At 43.1% G+C, this 25747-nt stretch overlaps 1 protein-coding gene across 1 annotated transcript in view; it reads left to right on the plus strand.

Annotated features, from left to right (window-relative positions):
• LOC124616408 (neuronal acetylcholine receptor subunit alpha-7-like) overlaps positions 1 to 25747 on the plus strand; it is a 330693-nt gene that overhangs the window by 44527 nt on the left and 260419 nt on the right. The window contains exon 3 of the mRNA XM_047144712.1: positions 19107 to 19216. Within this exon, the coding sequence (XP_047000668.1) occupies positions 19107 to 19216 (110 nt within the window). The remainder of the gene's footprint in view (positions 1 to 19106; positions 19217 to 25747) is intronic.

Here is a 25747-nt window from a genome sequence, read left to right on the forward strand (position 1 = left end):
AGAACGCGACGAAATGGTCAACCGAAGTAGTAGCAGATGCAGAAGAAGGCATCTCGGAGAGCATGAATGAAGTTCCTAGATCACGCGAACTAAAATGAGTCAAGCAGGGTAATACTTTCTCCCATATGAATCTCTCAAATTGATCATTACGGTAAAGTGAGAGGAAAAGGGGCTTCTAAAGTGCTCGAACTCAAGTGCAGTTGGGGATTAGACGGAGCGAAAGGGTAAATGATAGTGTTATACGGTGTAAACTTCGACACACGTCATAAGGCTGTTTGTGAATACAAACGCATACGTCTTCGTAGTTTACTCCGTGTTACATTCCATGGAAATCTGTAAATTATCTCCAAACATCAACATTACGCCAGTTATTTAAGACAGAATTAGTTTAGGAGACCAACTCCCATTGTCAAATGTGATCTGTATAACAAACACTGATGAAAGCCTAAGGATAGCTGACATCAAAACGGAAAAATTCCAAAGATCACTTGAGGTGAAACTATTACCAAAAGGTACGGAAAATCATTTCTTTCAAGAACTATCTGCGAATAATGTACGACGCTGTAAGACAAATGCTTACGCTTTTATCACATTTCAATGTATATCAGGTACTTCGTTGCTTGCTCCGTTAGTGAAACGATTAACAAAGAGCAACTACATCCACTGAATTAACGCAGTCAGCGTATGCACGTACGAGCCAACGCTAATAATCCAAGTCATAAGGCAAGTGAAGTAACGCTAAGCACAGATGCCCGCTGTTTGTTATACCGGTGGCGTTTGAGAATAAAAGCTGAATCCTAGAAACTAATCATGTGTGAAATAAATGGTATAGCGCTGTGTGTTTGGAGATTTCTAAATTTAATTAGCTGTGAGACGTAGATCCAAATTCATCAACTAGATGAATAAGATACTACCATTGTAAAGTATGTTATCCGACTGCTCGACGTTCATAACGGCAATAGAGAAAATATCCTATGATACACCGATTTCGATGAGATTAGTAGTGGAGGGGAGGAGGGAGGAGGGAGAAAGGGGCACTAGGAAGTAGCTTCTGTGAAAGTCATTCGACTACACTTTCGTTTCCGAAAAAATCGAGACGAAAAATATGTCGTAGAATCCGTTTCGTACCAACGGGAAACATACAACAATCGAAAATGTGAAAATTTTATATGCGTTTCAGGCCCGTAACCTAGTATTTTCCGAGAAATTGCAGACATATTTGTGACAGAAAGCTCTATGTATGCTATGTAAGTGGTCCGCAGCTAAGTGTTGTAAGGCCAACAGTCAAGATTCGTGGATTTGAGGTTCTAATCTCGCGATATTCAATACTTTTAACACATTGGCAAGAGAACTAAAGCTGTCTCGCAGTTTACGTGCTATAATATTAAATAAAAGAAGTTTTATATCTTACACGATTATACCCCCCCCCCCCCTCCCCCAAGATAGCAAATGCTTTTCTCAAAATGAATTGAAATCGGTAATTCTTGGATTTTTCGGAAAATACTATGTTTCAGGACCAAAGGGTACAAACATATTTTCATTATTTTCGAGTGTTACCCGATCTGAAATGGGTCCTGGCTAATGACCTTTGACCCCGATTTCTTTTTTGAAAACTTATATGAAGGGATCTAAGCCCTTTCACACCAGCTACCTACCAGTGGGTACCGACCAGTATTTCTGAAGTTCATCAGAATCGATCAGACGCAAGGTATCGACCCTTTTTTGTGGAATTCGCACGTCGGGTGAAGATAGGATGACTCCCATGATTAATTCAAGAACGAAGTCGCCAGGTATAGATGTACGTGATAATGACTGCTTAATGACCAGCTGCATGATCAGAAATGTTACTCCGACGATTTTGCAGATGGCATTGAGGAGGCAGTAAAATGAATTTGAGCTGGCTGGGATCGTCCAGAGGTCAGCGGCCGCAGACACCCTCCTTGCCCCCCGTCGCGCCCCCCTTTTAGCCCCCCCCCCCCAAATGAAACTCCTGAGCCTGTGGACCGCGCCCGCCTGCCTGCTGCATGAAATGCCATGTCACTAACAACAGTTGTTTCCCTTCTGTTGTGTCTTGCAATAGGACGAGAAGAATCAACTCCTAATTACAAATATTTGGCTTACGTTGGTAAGTGTTTTAACTGCTGATTCATTAAAAACACACACGGCAGATGCCCAAATTTATATACTTTGTACTCATAATTTTTCCCCAGACAACCACGTAACTGTAGAACCTCGTTAGATAAGAAAGCCTTCCCTATTATCCATGTATCTGAACCACCTTATTAATCCATCTCTTATAATAAAACTGTATTCGATACACAACTTTGGCACGAAAAGTAGCAGGTTCCAAACGAGGCATAGTTCTAGTTGCCAGAAAATGCACATTAGTTCGACACTAGTGCGTGAAATTCGCTACAGATCCTCCTTTCTGCGTAGCTTTCAAGGCGATTCTCGCATATTTAGCTTTTTAAAACGCTTCTGACGTATGTGTACAGAAAGTGTGTTAGCGTTTTACAACCGTACTGGAATCGCAGCTGTTTGAACCGACTTTAATGGTCCACAAATAAAAATTATGAGGATATCCTAGACTCAGAACATTGTTATGAAAAATTTCAATTTCTCATGTAAGTGAATTCTTCTGTCACTTCATTGCAGAAAAATGTCCTATTTCAGAGAGGAAAGCAATCAAATCACGTTTTGTTACTCTAATAGATGGTGTTTCACAATTCCTATTGCGCCTCTAGAAGTTGTAGAGGGAATTTAGCGCAAAAAAGCTTTGATAAGGAACTCATATCCTAAAATGTATCGCTTAGATGTAAAACAGGCTTGAAGATCGGCTCATTTTCAAATCTCCAGTTTCGTTGTACGGTACTTAATGGCAGAGCTGCACAACCCATCTACCGATAACGTCTTCCGAATCGTCTCAATCTATCACGTACCATTTTCGTCCAACTACAAGAAAGACTGCGAGAAACTGGTTCGTTCACAAATATAAGTATTGATAGTAGTTCTCGACAAACATGCACCATGGCTTGCGGACAGTGCGTATGAATGTGTTCGTCGCAGATACGCCTTCTGCATGGACAGCAGGATCGCCACGTGGACCAACTCCTGTAGATTACACACGCCAGAGCTCATCGTCTCCACTACATGCGAACCGTAAATCGGGAACTTCGAAAGTGATCCGAAATTTATATTTTTCATCCGAACATATGTTTCCGTACACGGATCCTTATCAAAACTTTATCTACTAAGTCCCTTCTGCAACCTCCAGAAGCCTGTAATAGATATTATGGAGCATCCTGTACACATATAATTAGTGGAATAAATGCTATTTGTTTCCTTTATACCCTTTAACAAGATATTTTTTTCTTAACTGACAGTAAGTGCAAAAGAGAATACATCTTTCTCGATGTCCTTCCACAACAACAAAAAAGACCTCATGTAATAAATGACTATCGTAACAGAAGATAACACAGTAGTAACATAAACAGAAATATTATATGAAGAAAATGTTAGGGCACCTAACTGGTTTTTACTAAACAAATTTGTCTCTCAACTGAACTGAAAAATGAACAGTGGTCAGGCACTGTAAATGTAGGAAAAACTGAATGAAAGACGAACGGTAGACTAACACTGAAACATTTATTGAAACTTGCTAGCAGATTAAAACTGTGTGCTGGGTCAGGACTCGAACCCAAGACCATTGTCTTTGGCAGGTAAGTGGCCTATCAATTGAGCTACTCGAGGGCGACTCGAGACTTGTCCTCACAACTTGTCGCCAGTACCTCATATCCTACTTTACAAATTTCACAGAACATCTCTTGCGAAACTTGCAGTCTGAAAGTCTTCCAAGAGTGCTAGAACCACAATTTTCGTAGGAATGCTAGTCCCACAAGTTTCACAGGAGAACTGTGTATTTGGGGTGGGAGATGAGGTACTTGCGAAAGTAGAGCTGTGAGCATGGGTTGTAAGTCAGTTAGTGCCGGCACTGTAGCTCAGCGTATTCAGTCAGAGGGCTAACTACCCTCTGTAACACAAAAAATTAAAAAAAAAAACTGAGTAACTGTATCAACGATGGACTTGAACGGGTGTCATGCAACGTCTTCCTCGAATAAATGCAATGACCAATAACGAACAAAATGATATTTAAAAAAAAATGGTGGAGCACCTGCCTGCGAAAGGCAATGGCCCGGGGATCGAGACCCTGCCTGCCATATAATTGTAATCTGCCAGGAAGTTTCATACAAGCCCACATTCTGTTGCAGAGTAAAAATTCATTCTGAAACACGTATTATTTTCAGAAAAGTCACCCTTGTTATTGCGCATATTTCATACATCAGCATGGAACACACACACTGATTCGCTGCCATGACACAAGTGAACCAGGGAAGATATCAGCTCTACGCCAGCTAGATCGTTCCAATGTAACTAGTGTGCGATGTTTTAAGGGGATGACTAATGTTTTATCTGATGAGATTCTGTGGTTACTTAATCCATATAAGTTTACTAAACTGACTATCAATCATAAAACACTAATTCCGTCGAGGTCTTGCTGTCCTCACCTGACACTCTCGGTGGAGCAGACACTACCCTCTATGTCATCCGTCACAAGAGTGCAAGTAATGGGTGCCTTGTTCTCTTGAAGTAGCCCCCAGCGAATCGGCAATCCCCTACAACGAGCCAAGAAGAATTTCATGCCTAACTCTACATTACACTGTTATAAAATTCTCTAATTGGAGGCTACTGGTTGCGCTAGAGGATTTCTTACTGAGTTCTATGTTAGGTCTGTCATTGCTCGAACAGTCCATGGTTGTACTGCCGGTCGATAGTGTCCAACGGGCACAATATTTCTGCAATCAGACATGTTGAAATCGTCAGCTGCGCTGACGAACTGAGCTCCTGAGGCCGGGTGGCCGTCTTAAATTCCCTTCCCTAGCGAGGCGTTCTCTCCACAGTCCGCGTCCGCTCGTCCGTGGTCGGTGAGATGCTGGCGTCGGCGTCTGCGGTGGCGTCGGTGTAATTGCCCCGTCCGCCCTAGTCGCCCTTTCGTTTCTTTTGCTGAGCGTCTTTTTAATTAGACTCAGAAATGGTTCCCATGCCCTGATGAGGTTGTAGCCGCAATCTCGGTTGATGAGTCCGTCCCTGGTACGAATTTCGATAGCGTCTCTAAGAACGCTGTCCCAGTATTTAGAGGTTTGTGCCAAGACCATGGTATGTTGGTAGTCCATTTCGTGATTTTCGGACAAACAGTGCTCTGCAACCGTCGACTTGTTGAGGTACCCAAGTCGAGTGTGCCTCTGATGTTCTCGGCAACGATCTTCGATGGTGCGCACTGTCTGTCCAATATACGTCTGCCCAAATTGACACGGAATCTGGTATATGGCGGCCTTCCGCAAACCGAGATCGTCTTTGACACTTCCCAATAATGCTAGCTTTTTATTTGGTGCCCCAAAGACAGTTCCTACTCCGTGTTTCCTCAATATTCGTCCTATTTTCCCGATAGTGGGCCAGCATACGGTATATAGGCAGTGGCTATCTCTTTCTCCATGACTTCTTCCATCTCCACACGCTGGGTACCCCAACAAGTCAGCAGTCGCAGAGCACTGTTTATCCGAAAATCACGAAATGGACTACCAACATACCAGGGTCTTGGTACAGACATCTAAATACTGGGACAGTGTCCTTGGAGAGGCTATCGGACTCATCAAACGAGATTGCACTTACAACCTCAGCAGGGCATTGGAACCAGCATTGAGTCGAATTAAAAAGTCGCTCAGAAAAGGAAACGAACTGGCGTCTAGGACGGACGAGGCAATTACACCGACGCCACCACAGAAGCCGACGCCAGCGCCTCACCGACCGCTGACGCCCGGGCGCGGATCGCAGAGAGACCGCCTCGCGAGGGGTGGGGATTTAAGACGGCTGCCCGCCCTCAGAAGCTCAGTTCGTCAGCGCACCTGACGATGGCGACATGTCTGATCGCCGAAATATTGTTCCCTTTGGACACTATGGACCGGCAGTACACCTTTGGACTGTTCGAGCAAGAAATACGCCGGGAGATACTGAATAATCACAGGTCTGTCATTGATTATCAAAATTACAAAGACTACTCATTAGGCAATCTCACTGGTGAGATATGAAGGAACGAGTCATGTAAGCTTCTTTCCAGCAATAAGCAGCATACGGTTTAAGCAGCCTGGCAAATGTTGCATTTTCTGGGATGGTTCTGCCCCATTTCAGGGGTAAAGGTAGCTTGTTCAGACAGTCGATTCTACGACTCGTCCAAAATTCAAAACACGATGATCTCCAAAAACGCTAGTAACAAGGCACACCGCCAATTTTACTCGCTCACCACCTCATCAATCACACATAATACGTGAATAAACAGCGTTTCTCGGTTGAAGATATCTTTACGAGTAATAACCAGTTTTTACTAGTAATAGAGCAATGTCAGTAACAATATGTTACTTTTCTCCTTAACGCGTTACGAAGCTGCATGTCCATTTTCAGGAAGTACACTAACATTTTCTTCGTGCATATCTGCATTAATTATGATACAACAGTAAATGAACGATAAATTTGTTAGTTTTTGGAAAAAGTGACTCAGAGAATATTAACAAACAAATAAAGTACTATAAGTGGTTACCGTATTTCTGATACAAAATTATCTACTTCTGCATTACATTTTTTATGATTAAACTGTTAATAAATATTCGTACTACCGTTGTCTATTTACTGATTACTGATACACTAAATCAGATGTAATGCTCCAAAACTTTAATGCAGGTGTTCAAAATGGACTTGTGGCTCCGTAACACGAGGAAAATTAAATATTCCGACGAAAATACCGTGCCATCAGAAATTTTGTAATAATGTTCCTATTTTTGAGTGCTCCAACTTCATTAACCGAAACTGAAATTACACTAAATTCCCCAAGATATCATTCCAAAACTTTCTACAGTTCATTTCTCTGCTGAATCTCCGCTACAACATTTTAAGATATATCTCCATTCTCCTTACCTTATGCGAAGTATATTAACGGAATAATTCAAATGGCTAAAATCAGGAGAGGTGTGAGGCAGTATTCCTCTTTATCACCACTAATATTTAATTTTTATATAGAAAAGGAAATGCGGAGAGCAAAGGTGTGGGAGTTGTTTGTTACGAGCAGAAAATCAGCATGATACTGCAAGCAGTAGACGCCGAAAATGAAAGTAAGCTGTCGAGTACCTAATGAAGTGAAACATGTGCTGGCGAATGGCTATAGTATGGACGTAATCAAAAAGAAAACTGCTGCACTGGCATGGTATCAGCACGCTGGCACACCGGACAGCTAACTGCTGCTCTCGGATATGAGACTCACGGAGAAGTGGATGAATTTTGCTACATTCGAAATATAGTAGATAAAGATGGACGGTGCGAAGATGACCTAGTAGAAAATTGCAAAAACAGAAACGTTTGCTATAAAAAAATTAAAAATACTTTATAGCCAGAAAAATATTCTTGGAAAGTTATGTTTGGAACACGGCTCCGTATGGATGCGGAATATACACAATGGGAGAGACAGTAGTGGATCGAGTCAGCGAGAAAAATGTCTAACGTACCACACAAAGAAACATGTGCCAAAAGAAAGGAAGGAAGATTATAATTTAACTTCCCGTCGACATCACGATAATTAGAGAGGGATCATAAGCTGGGAATGTGTCAAGGACGGTGAAGGAAATCGATCGTGCCGTTTCGAAGAAGCCATCTCGGAATTTGCCTTGGAGCGAGTTAGGGAAATCACGGAAAACATAAATCTGGATGGCCGGACGCCGATTTGCACTGTAGTCACCACGAATGCGAATCCACTGTGTTAACTATTGCATCACATCGCTCTGTAAAATAATATAACGTTTGCTTATATAAACCGCTCATAGAAAAAAATTTTGCGTCACTTGCATATCAGAAAGGAAAAGAGACAGTAAACCTTGCGAAACTAAATAATTAAAGTAACAGCTAAGAAAGTACCCAATCTAACCATTGGTAGTCCGAAGCCGATCCTACAAAAGGGTGAATGATTTTAACTGTATGAGGGTGATTTTTTTTACAGTCACCAGAGATCAAAGCGAGGATACAAATTGGAGACTAATTTCAGACTCCGTCAGCTTTTTAATCTGTCGAGGAATTTCGAACTCTAACTGTAAAAATCTCAGATACAACGACTGAATAATTGCAATAATCTTCTAGTTTGAAAGCGAAAATTATTAAGAAACAGCTATAGTCCACTACAAGATGAGATCACTGGGAAATGTAGAATCCAGCTTAATAGTGAGCTAGATTAGACCAAATGTTGAAGGCATGAAGAGTACCAAACGGATTATAGCGGAAGGTCAAGTCTCTCAGTTGGATAAACGTCAATGGCCTTTGAAATCACAGAAGACTTCTCAACCACGGACGTTGCTCGACGTGTGCACCGGAGTCAATATGATGTGGTTCGGACATGGAATCGGTTCCAGTTGACAGGTAGTGTTGAGGACTAGCACCACACAATCCGTCTATGCTCGACAGGTCCACAGAATGATCGATATCTACGACTTCTGAGTCGAAGGAACTGTGGGCTGCGTGCTCAAGAATTGAACTGGAAGTTCGAAGAGGCTACAGGACGTCATGTATCCCATCAAACCGATAGAAGAAGATTGCGTGTTACCAACCTACATTCTCGACGATCATGGCGAACACCACGTTGTTCGGCACAAGAGCGTGGACTCAATTACAGATGGGCAAAAAATCACGCAGAATCAACGCCCCAGCGCTGACGTCGGTTGTTGTTTATGGACGAAAATCGGATCAGTTTGTACGCTGATAATATCGAACGCCTACAAAACTTTGTCCCACATGTGCAACAAGGTTCTGGGGTGGCATTACACACTACTATCGTACACCTTTCGTGGTTGTTGAGGACGGTTTCAGGGACTGCAACCAATAGTGGAGCCAACACTTACGTGACAATTCCATCTTGATGGATGATAACTAACGGACTCATCGTGCTGTTGTCTTGAACATGTTTCTTCAGCATGCTAGAATGACCAAAATGAAGTGGCCAGCCCGTTCCCCGGACTTGAACCTAATCGTACATGTGTGGGATAGACTGAAACCAGATGTTGTTGGACGTCGACAAGGACCAGTATTCCGTGCGACTTACGCAGAATTGCCATTGAAGAGCGGGACAATTTGGATCAGGAGTGGCTTTATAACCTCATCTGTGTTACTCCACGATGGATTCAGATCTGCATCCGAGCAGTGGACGTTCCTCTACGTACTGACGATGCTCAGCAGTTGTGTGAAAAACCGCCGTCTTCACACAAATGTTTCCTGTTATAGTGATTTAGACATACTGCAAATGGATATAAACGCATGCTTCAGACCCAGCTTTTGTTTTCTGCGCTATGAATGTGGAAATAAAGGATGATACCAAACTTCTATTGATGTTCGTGACATTTGTGCAGTCTCCAGGGGTCTCTGGCTAAAGGCGAACCAGAACCCCCTGTTCAATTGTGTTTCGTATTTGTTGTGGAACAAAAACAAAAAACAAGCTTAATGCGATTTAACTACGTGATATGGCAAGATATGGTTATCTCCTATCGGCCTTTACGTATTTTATTGAATTGATGTAAATGCAGTTGGTTTCCCTGATACATGATGATGGAGTGTCTCACTCAAAATCTATCATGTACCGGGTGATCAAAAAGTCAGTATAAATTTGAAAACTGAATAAATCACGGAATAATGTAGATAAAGAGGTACAAATTGACACACATGCTTGGAATGACATGGGATTTTATTAGAACCAAAAAAATACTAAAGTTCAAAAAATGTCCGACAGATGGCGCTTCATCTGATCAGAATAGCAATGATTAGCATAACAAAGTAAGACAAAGCAAAAATGATGCTCTTTACAGGAAATGCTCAATATGTCCACCATCATTCCTCAACAATAGCTGTAGTCGAGGAATAATGTTGTGAACAGCACTGTAAAGCATGTCCGGAGTTATGGTGAGGCATTGGCGCCGCATGTTGTCTTTCAGCATCCCAAGAGATGTCGGTCGATCGCAATACACTTGAGACTTCAGGTAACCCCAAAGCCAATAATCGCACGGACTGAGGTCTGGGGACCTGGGAGGCCAAGCATGACGAAAGTGGCGGCTGAGCACACAATCATCACCAAACGACGCACGCAAGAGATCTTTCACGCGTCTATGGGGTCATATGGGGTGGAGAGCTATCCTGCATAAACATCGTACGTTCCAGTAGTTGTTTATCAGCCAGGCTGGGGATGATGCGATTCTGTAATCTATCGGTGTACCTCTCACCCGTCACGGTAGCAGTTACAAAACCAGAATCACGCATTTCCTCGAAGAAAAAAGTCCCGATAACGGCAGATGTGGTAAATCCAACGCATACCGTGACTTTCTCGTCGTGCAATGGAGTTTCCACGACAGTTCTAGGATTTTCGGTAGCGCAAATTCTGCAGTTGTGGGCGTTGACAGACCCTCGGAGCCTGAAATGAGCTTCGTCGGTCCACAACACGTTACTCAACCAATCGTCATCTTCCGCCATCTTTTGAAACGCCCACACCGCAAATGCCCTCCGCTTCTCTAAACCGCCAGGTAACAGTTCATGATGCCGATGGATTTTGTACGGATAGCATCGGAGGGTACGCCTCAATGCCAACCAAACAGTAGTGTATGGAGTACCGGTGCGACGTGCGATTGCACGAGCGCTGACTTCCCCGTGCGTAGACGAACCTGATACAGTCCCCATTTCTTCCTGAACTGCCTCAGCAGCATTACGCCTTGTGCTCGGTCGGCCACTACGGGGTCTATCGTCTAAACGACCCGTGGCTTCGAACTTCGAAATCATTCTCGCCGCAGCTGGATTTGTCAACGGACCTTTACCCGTTCGAATCCCCTTCCTATGGCGATAGGATCGTAACGCTGAACTAGCACATTCCCCTTTATGATAATACAGCTTCACTAAAAGCGCCTTTTCTGGTAACGTCAACATGCTGCGACTGCTGGCGCATTTGATTCTTTCTCTCATTACAGTTCCTTCTATACACGATCGTCATGCGCAGTCACTGACGTTTTGCTGTCCAGCGCCATATGTCGGACATTTTGTGAACTTGGTTTTTTTTTTTTTTGTTCTAATAAAACCCCAAGTCATTCCAAGCATGTGTGTCAATTTTTACCTCTCTATCTACATTATTCTGCGGTTTATTAAGTTTTCAAATTTATACTGACATTTTGATCACCTGGTATGTTTTATGAATAATCCACGTGCAGGCTGAGGAAGTCTGTAATCCTTCACATACAGTGAATGACTGAACTCCCTGCTGAACCCATAAAACTGTGTTCCTGAGACGCGCATTGGTAGACTTACCTGCTCATCTTCATTCTCTCCTCCGACGAACTTCAGCAGAGAAGCAACAGCAATAGAGAGCTCCATCAAACCAGCCTCAGAGCTGACGACTGAAACGACAACCTGAAACATCACGAATAAACTTGAATAACGCACAACACCGTCACTGCCAAATAAGGAGCCGAGAATAATACATCGCAGGGCAGGGGGAACGTCACGCACTGACTGACACCTGTCCACTAGCGCCTGAAGGTCATGCCGACCGCTCCTCCGCCGGCGATCCTCGGTAATTACATCTCTAGTGGAGAATGCAGCCGCAAAACTGCAGGCAGCCAAAGTCAATTACCGGCGGTGACGGCGGCGGCGGCACACCGCGGATCTGTATCAAAGCTGCGCGGTGCGGCGTTTGCGGCAGAGGCGCGCCTTGTAATTAAGCAGCGGACAAAGACACCGCTAATGAAGGCGTCGGAGCAGGCGCAGACGTCGGCGCCGTGGCGACGGCGGCGGTGGCGCCGGCGGCGAAGGTCGGCGCGTGCCGCTCGGGACCACACCACACCGAGCGGCCTCCGAGTCGCGCCGCCGGCGCTGAGCGCACCCCGAGCTGCTGCTGCTGCATCCGCGGCGACTGCAATCTCACCGTCCATCGTAACAGGCTCTCAGTATTCCGTTTGGGTAGGGAGTCCCAGAGGGCCGTAGACAGCGGACCACAGTTTCGTTTCGTTTATCATTACTTCCGAATAAGGCTTCCATGTCCTCACCTAATTAACAAAGTACCTGATTAGTATTTCAAAAAAAAAGGTACGATTGTGAACTCAAGATCTCTTTGCACACAACTTAAACACGTCAACGTCCTATGAGGAGGCAAATCATTATGACCACTAGTCACGGTGAGACTAAACTACACGACTGGCCATTAAAATTGCTACACCAAGAAGAAATACAGATGATAAACGAGTATTCATACGACAAATATATCATACTAGAACTGACATGCGATTACATTTTCACGCAATTTGGGTGCATAAATTCTGAGAAATCAATACCCAGAACAACCACCTCTGGCCGTAATAACGGCCTTGATACGCCTGGGCATTGAGTCAAACAGAGCTTGGATGGCGTGTACAGGTACAGCTGCCCATGTCACACGATACCACAGTTCATCAAGAGTAGTGACAGGAGTATTGTGACGAGCCAGTTGCTCGGACACCATTGACCAGACGTTTTCAGTTGGTGAGAGATCTGGAGAATGTGCTGGCCAGGGCAGCAGTCGAACATTTCATGTATCCCTAAAGGCCCGTACAGGACCTGCAACATGCGGTCGTGCTTTATCCTGCTGAAATGTAAGGTTTCGCAGGGATCGAATGAAGGGTGGAGCCAAGGGTCGTAACACATCTGAAATGTAACGTCCGCTGTTCAAAGTGCCGTTACTGCGAACAAGAGGTGACCGAGACGTGTAACGGATGGCACCCCATACCATCACGCCAGGTGATAGCCAGTATGGCGATGACGAATACACGCTTCCAATGTGCGTTCACCGCGATGTTGCCAAACACGGATGCGACCATCATGATGCTGTAAACAGAACCTGGATTCATCCGAAAAAACGACGTTTTGCCATTCGTGCACCCAGGTTCGTCGTTGAGTACTCAATCGCAAGCGCTCCTGTCTCTGATGCAGCGTCAAGGGTAACCGCAACCATGGTCTCCGAGCTGGTAGTCCATGCTGCTGCAAACGTCGTCGAACTGTTCGTGCAGGTGGTTGTTGTCTTGCAAACGTCCCCATCTGTTGACTCAGGGATCGAGACGTGGCTGCTCGATCCGTTACAGCCATGCGGATAAGATGACGCTCATCTCCACTGCTAGTGATACGAGGCCGTTGGGTTCCGGCACGGTGTTGCGTATTACCCTCCTGAACCCACCGATTCCATATTCTGCTAACAGTCATTGGATCTCGACCAACGCGAGCAGCAGTTTCGCGATACGATAAACCGCAATCGCGATAGGCTACAATCCGAACTTTATCAAAGTTGGGAACGTGATGGTACGCGTTTCTCCTCCTTACACGAGGCATCACAACAACGTTTCACAATGCAACGCCGGTCAACTGCTGTTTATGTGTGAGAAATCGGTTGGAAATTTTCCTCATGTCAGCACGTTGTAGGTGTCGCCACCGGCGTCGACCTTGTGTGAATGCTCTGAGAAGCTAATCATTTGCATATCACAACATCTTCTTCCTGTCGCTTAAATTTCGCGTATGTAGCACGTCATCTTCATGGTGTAGCAATTTTAATGGTTAGTAGGGTAAATATCGGCTGATGGCGTTACGGGCACTGCCTAAGGAAAATATTTTACCGGAGCTGAGACGAATTTCTTGAGGCTGCAAAACATCATGTACAAGAAATATTGAAGTCAACTTTGTCGTGGCATCAAACAAGACGCAGATCTCTCGGTAAAACCCAAAAGCGTCTTGATATTTTCCACTTAGATGATTTATGCTTAGAAACTTATGACTGTGATTTCTATGAAAAGCTTTATATCCAGGCAGATGTTTTTGTTTTATCAAGCAAACACACAATCCTGCATTAGGAGGGCGATTGATTACAATACATAAGCGGTCAATTTGCTATAGAATTACGCTGAGATGAGAGAAGTTATGGTATAGCTACATGCATACATACAGACGACGGTAGAATCACAAGATTTAAAAGAGCAGTGTATGGGCGGAGCTGTCGTTTGTACTCAGGTGACTCATGTGAAAAGCTTTCCGGCGTACTTGCGGCCGCACGACGGGAATCAGCAGACTTTGAACGCAGAATGGTAGAAGGAACTTGACACGTGGGACATTCCATTTCGGAAATTGTTCGGGAATTTAATATTCCGAGATCCATAGTGTCAAGAGTATGTCGAAAATACCAAATTTCAGGAATTACCTGTCACCACGGACGGTTTCACTTAACGACCAAGATCAGCGGCGTTCGCTTAGAGCTGTCAATACTAACAGACAAACGACACTTCCTGACATAACCGCAGGGATCAATGTGGAACGTACGACGAATATATGTTTCGGGTAGTACGTCGAAATTTGGCTTCAGTGGGCTGCGGCAGCAGACGACTGGTTCAAAATGTTTCAGATGGCTCTGAGTACTATGGGACTTAACATCTGTGGTCATCAGTCCCCTAGAACTTAGAACTACTTAAACCTAAGTTAACCTAAGGACATCACACACATCCATGCCCGAGGCAGGATTCGAACCTGCGACCGTAGCGGCCACGCGGTTCCAGACTGAAGCGCCTAGAACCGCACGGCCACTCCAGCCGGCGCAGACGACTGGCGCAAGTGTCTTTGCTAACAATGACATTGCCTGCAGGGGCTCTTCTTGGCTCGTGACCATATCGGTTGTACTCTATATATGACTGGGAAACCGTGTCCCACACAGATGAGTCCCGATTTCAGTTGATAAAAGCTGATAGTAGGGTTCGAGTCAACAAGGCACTGTGCATGCTGGTGGTGGCTCCATAATGCTGGTCTCACCGGGTCCTTTACTCCAGCTGAACCGATCATTGCTCGAAATGGTTATGTTCGACTACTTGGAGACCATCTGCAGCCATTAATGAACTTCATTTTCTCAAATAACGACGCGGTTTTTATGGATATCAATGCGCCATGTCACCGGGTCACAATTGCTCGCGTTTGGTTTGAAGAGCATTCTGGACAATTCGAGCTAATGCTATGGCGACCCAGATCGCCCGACATGAATTCCATCGAACATTCATAGGACATAATCGACAGATCAGTTCGTGCACAAAATCTTGCACTGGCAACACTTTCGAAATTATGTACTGCTACAGAGGCAGGGGACTACCAACAACTTGATGAGACCACCCGATGTTGAGCTGCTGCACACCAGCCGGCCGCGGTGGTCAAAGGTTCTAGGCGCTCAGTCCGGAACCGTGCGACTGCTACGGTCGCAGGTTCGAATCCTGCCTCGGGCATGGATGTGTGTGATGTCCTTAGGTTAGTTAGGTTTAATTAGTTCTAAGTTCTAGGGGACTGATGACCACAGATGTTAAGTCCCATGACTTCTCTCAACTCACTGTATTTCAACATTTGCGAATACATAATCGTGACAACGATATGGATCAATAAATATAATCTCGACCACGTATATTTACCATTTCCTGCAGTAACACTGTTTGTGGAGACCAGTCTCATAACTTCATCGCTGCTGAAGAATATATTGAATGATAATTGCCTACGATTGTGATGTTTGACGTGACTTGGCTTCTATAAGAATAATTCCGAAACACAATGAATTAATATCTGTGTAACCGTAGACGATAACTATACACACTCCGATCGTGCCAACCGCCGTGTAAAGCCTGGTGATGTGTGCCGCCACCTTTGCATCGCCAAAGGCCTTCCAGATATTCTGTATAAATTAACTGGGTTACTGAAAACTTTGATGCACTTGCCTCACAGTGCAGGGCCTCACATGGATAGGCAAGTCACTGCTGATATCGTGAAACTTGGACTATAAGTACCGCCTTACCCGTCACACTTATCGTCATTAAACTATCGTCCCCTCAGACCACTAAATGATTCTCATTCTGATCCCCGCTTTGAACGTGTGAAGGAAATGAAAAATTCCGTCTGCCACTGGCTCATAAACAGAGTCAGTGAGGTTCACTGAAAGAGAATACACATCCCCGCTTACAGCCTGTTGATAAGAGCAAAAGTTAATATTCAGAAATGAACAGTTACGAAATTAATTGATTAACTGCTGTGTAAATTTCATTTATTTTTCTTGCGATAAAAGGAAATTACTCCCGGACAGAAACTTTTAAAGCTTAATGCTTAAGGTAAACACTACAAGATAAACGTTTCATTAGGATCATATATTCATGGAGTCTAAATCTGTTCTAAACAAAGGACAGTAACAATCGAGTCTGTTTTATATCAGTAAAATAAGTACATGTGGACCATTATAGTCACCAACAGCTGAATACTACTCGTAGTTAAGAATAACTTATGTTATGTGAATTAATTCAGCTAAGCACTCGTGATCAGCAACGGCTATCACCCTGGAATAACTCGAATTGAAACAAAACGTATACACTCGCATCCTTACAGATTACGGAACAACGTTTTAGCCAAACACGCACAACAGCACAATCTTTCAATAGCTGCACAGCTTGCATGACACCTAAGTACATAGCTATTTTACAGTAGAAACTAAGTCGCAACAACACTTTCTCCCACCACGCTCTACCTACGTACCGAAACCAAACATTTAATGCCCCATAAATGATACATATTTCCAAATTGACACAAAATGTGTTCCTAATTTAACTTATTACCTCACTTGTCATTGTTTTGCAGATACTAAAAATCTGCGATGCTAGATAACTATTGTGTAACGACAAAGAAAAGTTTAAAATATCACATACTGAGCCAAATTAAATAAACATTTCAGCCTCTCACACCGTTACCATATCAGTAAATGCTGTGGCCACACAGCCTTACCGCGTAAATCACATAACTGATTCACTTCATTCTGCGTAATGCTTAAAGCGAAGACTTCTTTAAACACTCCAAATGAAAGCTGACAACGGTCAACAATTAAATGTGTCACTATTCACTAATTCTGGAGTATAAACATCCATCACTAGCAACTAAGGAGATGTTCACGTGGAAGCTACAACGACAGTCAAATGGAATGAACCGTCTCCAAACACTCCTGCATGAAATGTGTTGCCATGGTTACTTGCCTGTTTCTTCACCACCAAATCGTCAGTCGCTGCCGTGTGTGTGACACTTCTTAAAACTCACTCTGTAACCTTCCTCAACTTACTCATCTTTAAAAAAATAACCATAAACACCGATATGCTCTTGTTCTGCTGTGGCCCTCAAGGATGGAATCGAGTAACGCCGGGAGAGCGATAATGCACTATTTTACTGCGTACTTCGTAAATGTTGCTTAATAGCTTCACTTTAAATTTAATATAACATACATTTCTTTATTTCATTAATAGCTGTCCGGTGTAATGAGCTGTCGTAATTGCATTAGTGGTGATAACGAGGCAATATACAGGCGGACGAATCAGTCTTCGGTTTGTGGCGAAGTGCTCGTTCACCGCAAGTTTCGTCGCCAGTCAAATCTTCGTGCTGGAGAAGGACTCAAAACCCGGATAATTACATTTCTCAGATACGTGTCTACTATGGAAGCTATACTAGCAAGCTTCATGACTGACGCAAAGTCGTGTCTGTCACGTGAAATATGCCGTTGATCGCTGTCAAGTCACTACTCACCATTTCACCGCGTAGTTACGTAATAGTGCACTTGTGGAGTTTGAAAGCGTAATAACACTATTACCAGATAAGCTCTTCATGTGAGCTCACGAGGCGCATTAGAACAGCTTAGTTTAAATGAAATGTCTGTGAATGACAGAGATCTTGTTCATTGTCCAGGTCCCGTGCACGTAGTTTCAAGATTTGTTACACTCATTACCAGTGTGAGTTAGTGTAACAGTGCGTAACAAGCAAATGTTGGATGGAACGTTTCCTACAAGCAAAGCGAGGAGACACTTTACGTACTCGTCATAGGACTGTACTCTGACTTTTAAATACGTACAGTGACAACCAAATCACCATTTATAAATATAAATTTGTAATAAATAACAAATTATAAATAACTGTTGAGAATATTTACTAAGTTGTAGTTTTAACTCGCTTTCGCTTAAGAGCTGACAGTGGACTGGGGTGATATCTTCGCTTACTTTTTGCGGACCAATGTGAAAACTCCTCGGTCTTCGGCAAAACAAGACTAGATTATTAAATTAACTATAATAAATGGAAAATTTAAATTATCAACTAAACTAATGAAAACGAAATTAAATATTTTAATAAATGAAAAATAAATTGCTTCTCTTATTTATCTGCTCCAACCTGCATGAAGTTTTACTTCTTACTGCTTTTTGTATTTCTTACTTTCTTTTAACAGTTTTTAATATCTTTTCACGTCTATATCCTACATATGCATGACGTTAGACATTCAGTCTTGTAGTTTGAACTTATTTTGTGCTCGTTAGCAAATTTTCACTCTTATCTAGCATTTCACTACATAAATAAATTTAATACGTAGAGTTCGAAGTAACATTTCACGAATATCTTGTGAATTTGTATCGGTAGTAAAGTATATCGAAATGTCGCCGTATCTGTAGAGTGACGTGTTAAGTGTAGTAGAATTAAATTTTAATTTTTGTACTTGAGACACAAATAAAATTCAACTATCAACGCATGCAGTACTGTGACTAGGAGTTCTGTGCACTTCAATATATACTCAGTATTGTTAGTTATGTGCGGTAAAAATGATCTTTTGTATTTGTTTTAAGATAACCATAATCTTTTGAAATTTTAGAAATGGCTACTATTGAAATTACATGTAATTAAAAAGAAAATAATAGAAAAAATATGAAGGTGTTGGTGCCTTTATTTCGATTGTCTTTAGTTCCATATATTATCGCAGATGAATGTAATTTTCAATTGTTTCTATCACTTTCAGTTTTAATCAGACAGAATACTAGAGATACAGTCGTTGCAAAAAGGGAGAGTGTGCTTAGACTTCTGCCCTGGTGTAGGAGTGTACCGCTTTGTTTGGCTTGCACGCGCGTTTGTATGTGTGCGTGTGCTCTGTGGCGTTGCAGGAGTGGGTGGACTACAACCTGCGCTGGAACGAGTCGGAGTACGGCGGCGTCAAGGACCTCAGGATAACACCCAACAAGATATGGCGGCCTGACATCCTCATGTACAACAGGTAAACTCGATCAACCGAGCCACTGCCACAAGCCAGTTGGTGGAGGTTCTATCATTCCACCTGACCACCTTTCATAATGCTTAATGCTAAGTTCACACTTTCCACACAGATATCCCACAACCAAACTAAATGCACAGAATGCCTTAATGTCATGAAATCATGTGAATTTGTTCGATAAAGGTTAAACAATGAAAATAAAACGTTTGCAGAGTATTCACACGAATTGGTTTTTTTATCGATAACCTCCAGCATAATAACAGTACTTATTGACCTACATAACCAGCATCCTATATTTCTCGGGTCTCTTTGTATTCATTAGAAACTGAAGGAGTTCCATCAAATCGACCAAAATAGAATCATTACTAAATTATCTCTTACATAACTTTAAATTAGTCTCCACTGCTAACCTTGCTGAACATATAAAAAAATGACAATCTGTCAACCCGTTGCTTATTCAATCTTAGTTATGTCGGATTTATTTGATTACGGCGTGTCAGTAGGACAAGCAACTACAAACCATCCACAGAGGAGATGGTGAAATGGACTCGCATTCGGGAGGACGATGGTTTAAGCCCGCGTCCAACCATCCACATTTAGATTTTCCGTGATTTCCCTAAATCGCTTTAGGCAAATGTCAGGATGTTTCCTTTGAAAGGGCACGGCCTATTTCCTTCCCCATCCCTGACACAATCCAATCTTGTGCTCCGTCTCTAATGACCTCGAAGTCTCCGGGGCGATAATCCAATCCTCCTTCCTTCGATCTACAAATCAGCCATCAATAAAGGCTGACAGGTCACATTAAACGCTTTGCAACAATTACATTGAACTACTTTTGGAAGTTCATTAATAGTGGTACATTTGTTGCGATGCAATTTGACAAGCTACTACGTAGTAACTTAAATTATTAATTATAAAAATTTCATTTACTATTGGCCTAACAAATAAAACTGTGAGGTGCATCGGTTGTGAAGTAGGAAAAGTACATTTGTCAGTCAGTGAAAACAAATCATTATACGAATCCATGACATTACGACACTAGACAACGTCGTTTTCCATATTCCTCGCTTCCTTTTTTATTTCATTTTTAGACGGTCGCATTTTGGCATTTTTGATCGGGTGAGTAGTTTTATATATAGATGCAAATGTTCGTTTTATATACAACGTACGTAAAAGAATGTAGATACAAAATACGTTGTCAGGTTCTCGTGAACAACCGTACCAGAAGCTAGTGTTAACTGCTACAAATAAAATAAACTGTGGCTCTTAGGTGGCACGCGTACAATACGTTTATTCACGCAAAACTCTAACATAATTTTAGGCATACAGTCATTTCACACACTGTTAAAAAAAAGCGTATTAGTTATTCGATACCCAGTAATTGCCTCCCGCTGCGACGCGTGAGTTTGAAACGTAGTTCAAAGGTGCCTACAACGTTCCCCTGTATAGATGCGAAGGAGCGGTGGCCTGTGACTCGGCGACGCTTTAAACAGCAAGGTGTCGACACATGCGAAACGAAGTTCATGTGAGTTATGAAGTGGGTTGATCATGTCACACTGGCACCAAATTTCACCCTAATTCTGCCCAACGCCATCGTTGACGTGTCACACTATGGAAAGGTCGTCACATTCCCTCTTACCCACATTTCACCCCTTCTTTTGACACTTCTGCGATGGAGATCAGAATCGCGACACCCAGCGTTGAAATAATACGGTTTTCTTACGAGTGGACGAGGAAATAATTTCAGCCACACCGCCACTCAGTAGGTGGTACAAAGACGTCAATAAAACCACACTTTACATTGCATTGTTGAGTCCCCCACACATTTCACGGTCGGAAACGACAGTTCGCAGTACGATGAGCAACAGGGAGAGAGGTTCTTGACAACATTCCGTACTGATGACACCCTCGGACGATTCATCCATACTCTAAGAACATCTTAGGGCTGCAACGTAACTGAACGCGATCTGATCATTTTGGAGTGTAGTGCGACCAAAGTTTTTCCTCTGATATACAGGGTGGTACCACTAGGGACTGTTCAAAACCATTTGACGAAATTTAAACACATTCCGAAGCAGCAAATCGTGCTAATGCTTTTTGAGCCCTCCTGTGGCGTTTTTACATTAGATTAGATTTACTTTCATTCCAACTGATCCGTAGAGAAGAGGTCCTCCAGGATGTAGAACATGTCAGAAAAACAATAATACATGACAAATATTTACATCTGAAACAAATAAGCTAATGTACCTTCCACAGGTCCCAAGTAGAATGATCGTCACTTTTTTTAATGAACACTATATGAAAGAATCATTTTACAAACACTCATTTACTAAGATCGCATTAATGCACTGAATTTAAAATTTAAAAAATGTTTTTTTTATTTATAGGGTAATAAACATATAATAGAACTACTACAATACTTATTTACAATGAACACATTACTGCTCTGAAGTGGTGCAGAAGTTAGATTGTACTTAAATATACATACACACACACACACACACACACACACACACATACACACACACACACAAATCAGTTGGTTCTACTGAGAAATTCATCAATGGAGTAGAAAAAGTTGTCCACCAATAAATCCTTTAGGCTTCTCTTAAACTGAATTTCATTGGTTGTTAAGCTTTTTACGGCAGCTGGCAAGTTATTGAAAATCTGGGTTCCTGAATAGTGCACACCTTTTTGTACTAGAGTAAGTGACTTTAAATCATTGTGAATATTATTCTTCTTTCTAGTATTGATTCCATGAATTGAGCTGTTGGTTTGAAAAAGTGACATATTTTTAATGACAAATTTAATTAAGGAATAAATATATTGGGAAGCAGTAGTCAGTATCCCTAGTTTCCTCAACAGGCTTCTGCAAGATGTTCTTCAGTTCACATCACATATAACTCTCATAGCACGTTTTTGTACACGGAAAACTTTCGCTTGGCTTGATGACTTACCCCGAAAAATAATCCCATGGAGAGGTGCAACGTTGAGTTGTGCGTGGATAAAACGGCAAAGGCTCCGTCTCAAACTCCGCAGTTCCATAACACACTCGGTGCCACCCAAACACTTTGCTGAGCGTGTTAAAAATCTATCAGTCAGATATTTCGATAATCCATTCAGCTCAGTGGTGCCTCATGGCTGCTCTAGCGCATGAGGGCATGCAACCGCACCTAAGGGTGTCAAAGAGGTTGCCTGCCTCAGAAGCAACAGATATATTTTTAGCGTCTCAACAAAGTTCTTTAGATGGCACCGAGGATGTTGCCGAACTTGGAGATCTTAGAGGGACCCTTTGCTGTTTTGTTCGTGCACTTGTCTGTCCCGCTCCCCTCCTTGGTCACGCCACAGGAGGGGGCGAAACAGGAGGACTGAAGAAGTATAAACACCCTCTGCTGCTTTAGATCACGTTCAAATTCCGGCGAATGGTTTCGAATAGTTCCTACTGGTTTCACACCCAGTATGTCAGAGCAACAACTGCGGTCGCACTACACTTCAAAGACGTCAGATGACGCACAATGGGGCTGCAGCCCCATGATGCACTTAGAGTGGTCTCGAAACGTCCAGGGAATTGCAGCTGCGTCGAAAGTCGTCAACATCATCTTGTTTCCCATTTCACTGCGAACTGTCGTTTTCGATTGCAAAATGTGTAGGAATAAACGTCCCAAGTGCCCTTTATGTCACCGGTGGAGGGATCCTCGTATCGATTCTGAGCGGCCGCTAACCGTAAGAAAACCGAGTGATTTCAATACTGTGTGTCATGGTTCCGACTTCCTTCGCAGAGGCGTCAAAGAAAACGCCAAATGTGGGTTAAGAGGGGATGTGACAACTTTCTCATCGTGTGCCACGTCTACAAAGACGTTGGGCAGAATTGTGGTGAAATTTGCAAATAACGTGCCATCTTGAACACGCCTTACACCTTACAAGAAACTTTGGTGCTGTGGACTTTGCTTCACATGTGTTGACACCTGGTTGTTTGAAGCATCGGCGAGCTCAACGGTGACGTCGCGGGGTACCACCTATCGCACATTTACAGAGGAGGGTTGTAAGCACATTTGAGCCAAATTTAAAAGTTACGCGTAACAATGCGAGACAACTACGGCATTTCGAAAAAGTCATACTTTTTTCGCACACTGTATAAGTAAATATACTAATTTGAAGTTGAAAGCACTGTAACATACTGTATAATATTAAATAAGACAGGTCAATGAGCAACAATATTTTTAATTATTACCCTCTTTCATTGTAAAGGTGTGTAAAAAGTATGTTATAACAGTTTTCACTTCATAAAATAGGGATTATAAAACAAGATGATAACTTTATTATAGCAATATATAGCAAGGACTTTAAAACATTGAAAGTAAAGTGCACTGTTACGTGACTGATTCTGATGCTGGCTTAAGCCGAAACGCAAAGAAATATATAGTTTGCAAAAATAAAACCACATGGCATATTACGTTGTCTGGCAAATAAAGTATAGTGCAGTTGTTTTATTTTCAAAAAAATATTTATTCTGCGTAGCCGCTAGAGATATTGTAGTTACTATTAACGAAACTTATCTTTGAATTCCTTAATACAGTTAAAAAGCTCGCTGTACTGATAATTAGCCAGAGTGCCAGTTCTCAATTACAAACTAACGGAACACTGCGAAACAAGCTCTTACATTAGTGCTTTAGTACTGACAGGTAATGTGTTTCGCTGAGCTGATAGTGTGCTGGCACCGAGTTAGAAGCGACTGAGCGCAAGAGTTGGCAGGTAATGGCTTCCAGAATGAAATTTTCACTCTTCAACGGAATGTGTGCCTGTCTGAAACTTGCTGGTAGATTAGAACTGTGTGACTATGCACCTGACCGGGACTCAAACCTGAGACCATTGCCTTTCGCGACAAAGTGCTATACCTACTGAGCTATCCGAGCACGGCTCACAGCACGTTCTCAAAGCTTTACTTCCGGTATTTCATCACCTACCTTGCAAACTTCGTAGAACTAGCACTCCTGGAAGAAAGGATATTGCGGGCACATGGCTTAGCCACAGCCTGAAGGATCGTTTCCAGAATGATGACTTAGTTAGTAGTACATTTGCCCGCGAAAATCAAAGGTCCCACCTTCGATTCCAGGTCGCGTAGACAGTTTTAATCCGCAAGCAAGTGCCAGGTAATGGCTCGTTCTGTGGTGCTGCCAGACTGGATTCAGAAATTGGGTCCAAAGGGACAAGGGCCAGCAGTAATGACTCTGTCACGATGGTCATATGGTCAGAACCAAGCTACTGAGTGATCTTCCAGCAGCAGTTACAGTTCCCTACATTAGACGGCGCAGCCGAGTGTTCGTTCGACAATACGAGGATCTCTCCCTTAGATTTGTGCAAATATTTGAATGCGCGTCTTCGCACATTTGAATAGTTAGGCCTGGGTCTTTCCCGCCATAATGAAGATACACCGATGAGCCAAAACATTATCACCATCTTCTTAATGGCTTGTTGGTCTACCTTTGGAACGCAGCATAGAAGCGATTCACGGTGGCATGGATTCGATAATTCCTTACTAGGTTTCTGCCGATATGTCGCACCAGACGACTACGCACAGGTCAAGTAATTCCCACCAGCTTCAGTTCGGTGGTTTGCGGGCGTGCAACTGGCCCACGAAGCGTCCCAGTTTTGTTCCAACAGGTTAATAAAAGCAAATTTGATGGCCAAGACATCAACGTGATGCTCCTCAAACCACTGTGGCACTATTCTGAGCTTGTGATAGAGACAGTTCACCTGCCGGAAGACGCGAACGCCAACGGATAAGACATGAAGCATGGATGGATGCAGGAGGTCCGCAATAACATTTAGTCCACAGCTATCTTCGTTATTTCGACTAATCTCATGGGAGCCCAGGGTAATATCCCCCACAGCCCCAGGGGAGTGCGTACATAGCACGGTGGATGTTTCGAGTAGCCGTTTGTCTGGATGAAGGCGTATCAAACGTGCTTCATCCGATCCGAACATAGGTTTCCACTAATCGGCATTAGTATATCGATGAGCTTGTGGTCACTGCAACCCTACCGGACGATTTCGTTGGGTCATCCAGGGAACACGTAGTTGTCATCTGCTGCTGAGCTCCATGTTCGACAATGTGTGCGGAAGGGGGTGCTCCTAAACATTTGTACATGCACCAGCACTGCACTCTGTCCTCAGACCTGCCACAGTTCGCCACCTATCCTGCTTGCGGAGGGGCTAGTAAACCTTCGAATTTCACACTCTGGTGACGTCCAGCACCTTGTCGCCTAGTCGTGATTGAAACAGTCATTCAACCACGACAGTAGCACGCAAAGGGCCTACCAGCTTCGCCGTTCCCGATTGTGGAAATCGGTTTTTGTCAGTTGATTTCCAAATTTGCAGCCCGTATCATCTCTAGAACGAGTCCCAGTTATCTCTGTTCTGATTATATACTTTCTTTAGGACGACGCTTGGGAGGAATACCATCAGGCGCACGCGTTCTCGCTGTAGGCAGTGGTCATAATCTTTTGGCTCATCTGTTTACGTAATCAGCGCAAC

The sequence above is a fragment of the Schistocerca americana genome, chromosome 5, assembly GCF_021461395.2.
Source record: "Schistocerca americana isolate TAMUIC-IGC-003095 chromosome 5, iqSchAmer2.1, whole genome shotgun sequence".
Classification (NCBI taxonomy): Eukaryota; Metazoa; Arthropoda; class Insecta; order Orthoptera; family Acrididae; genus Schistocerca; species Schistocerca americana.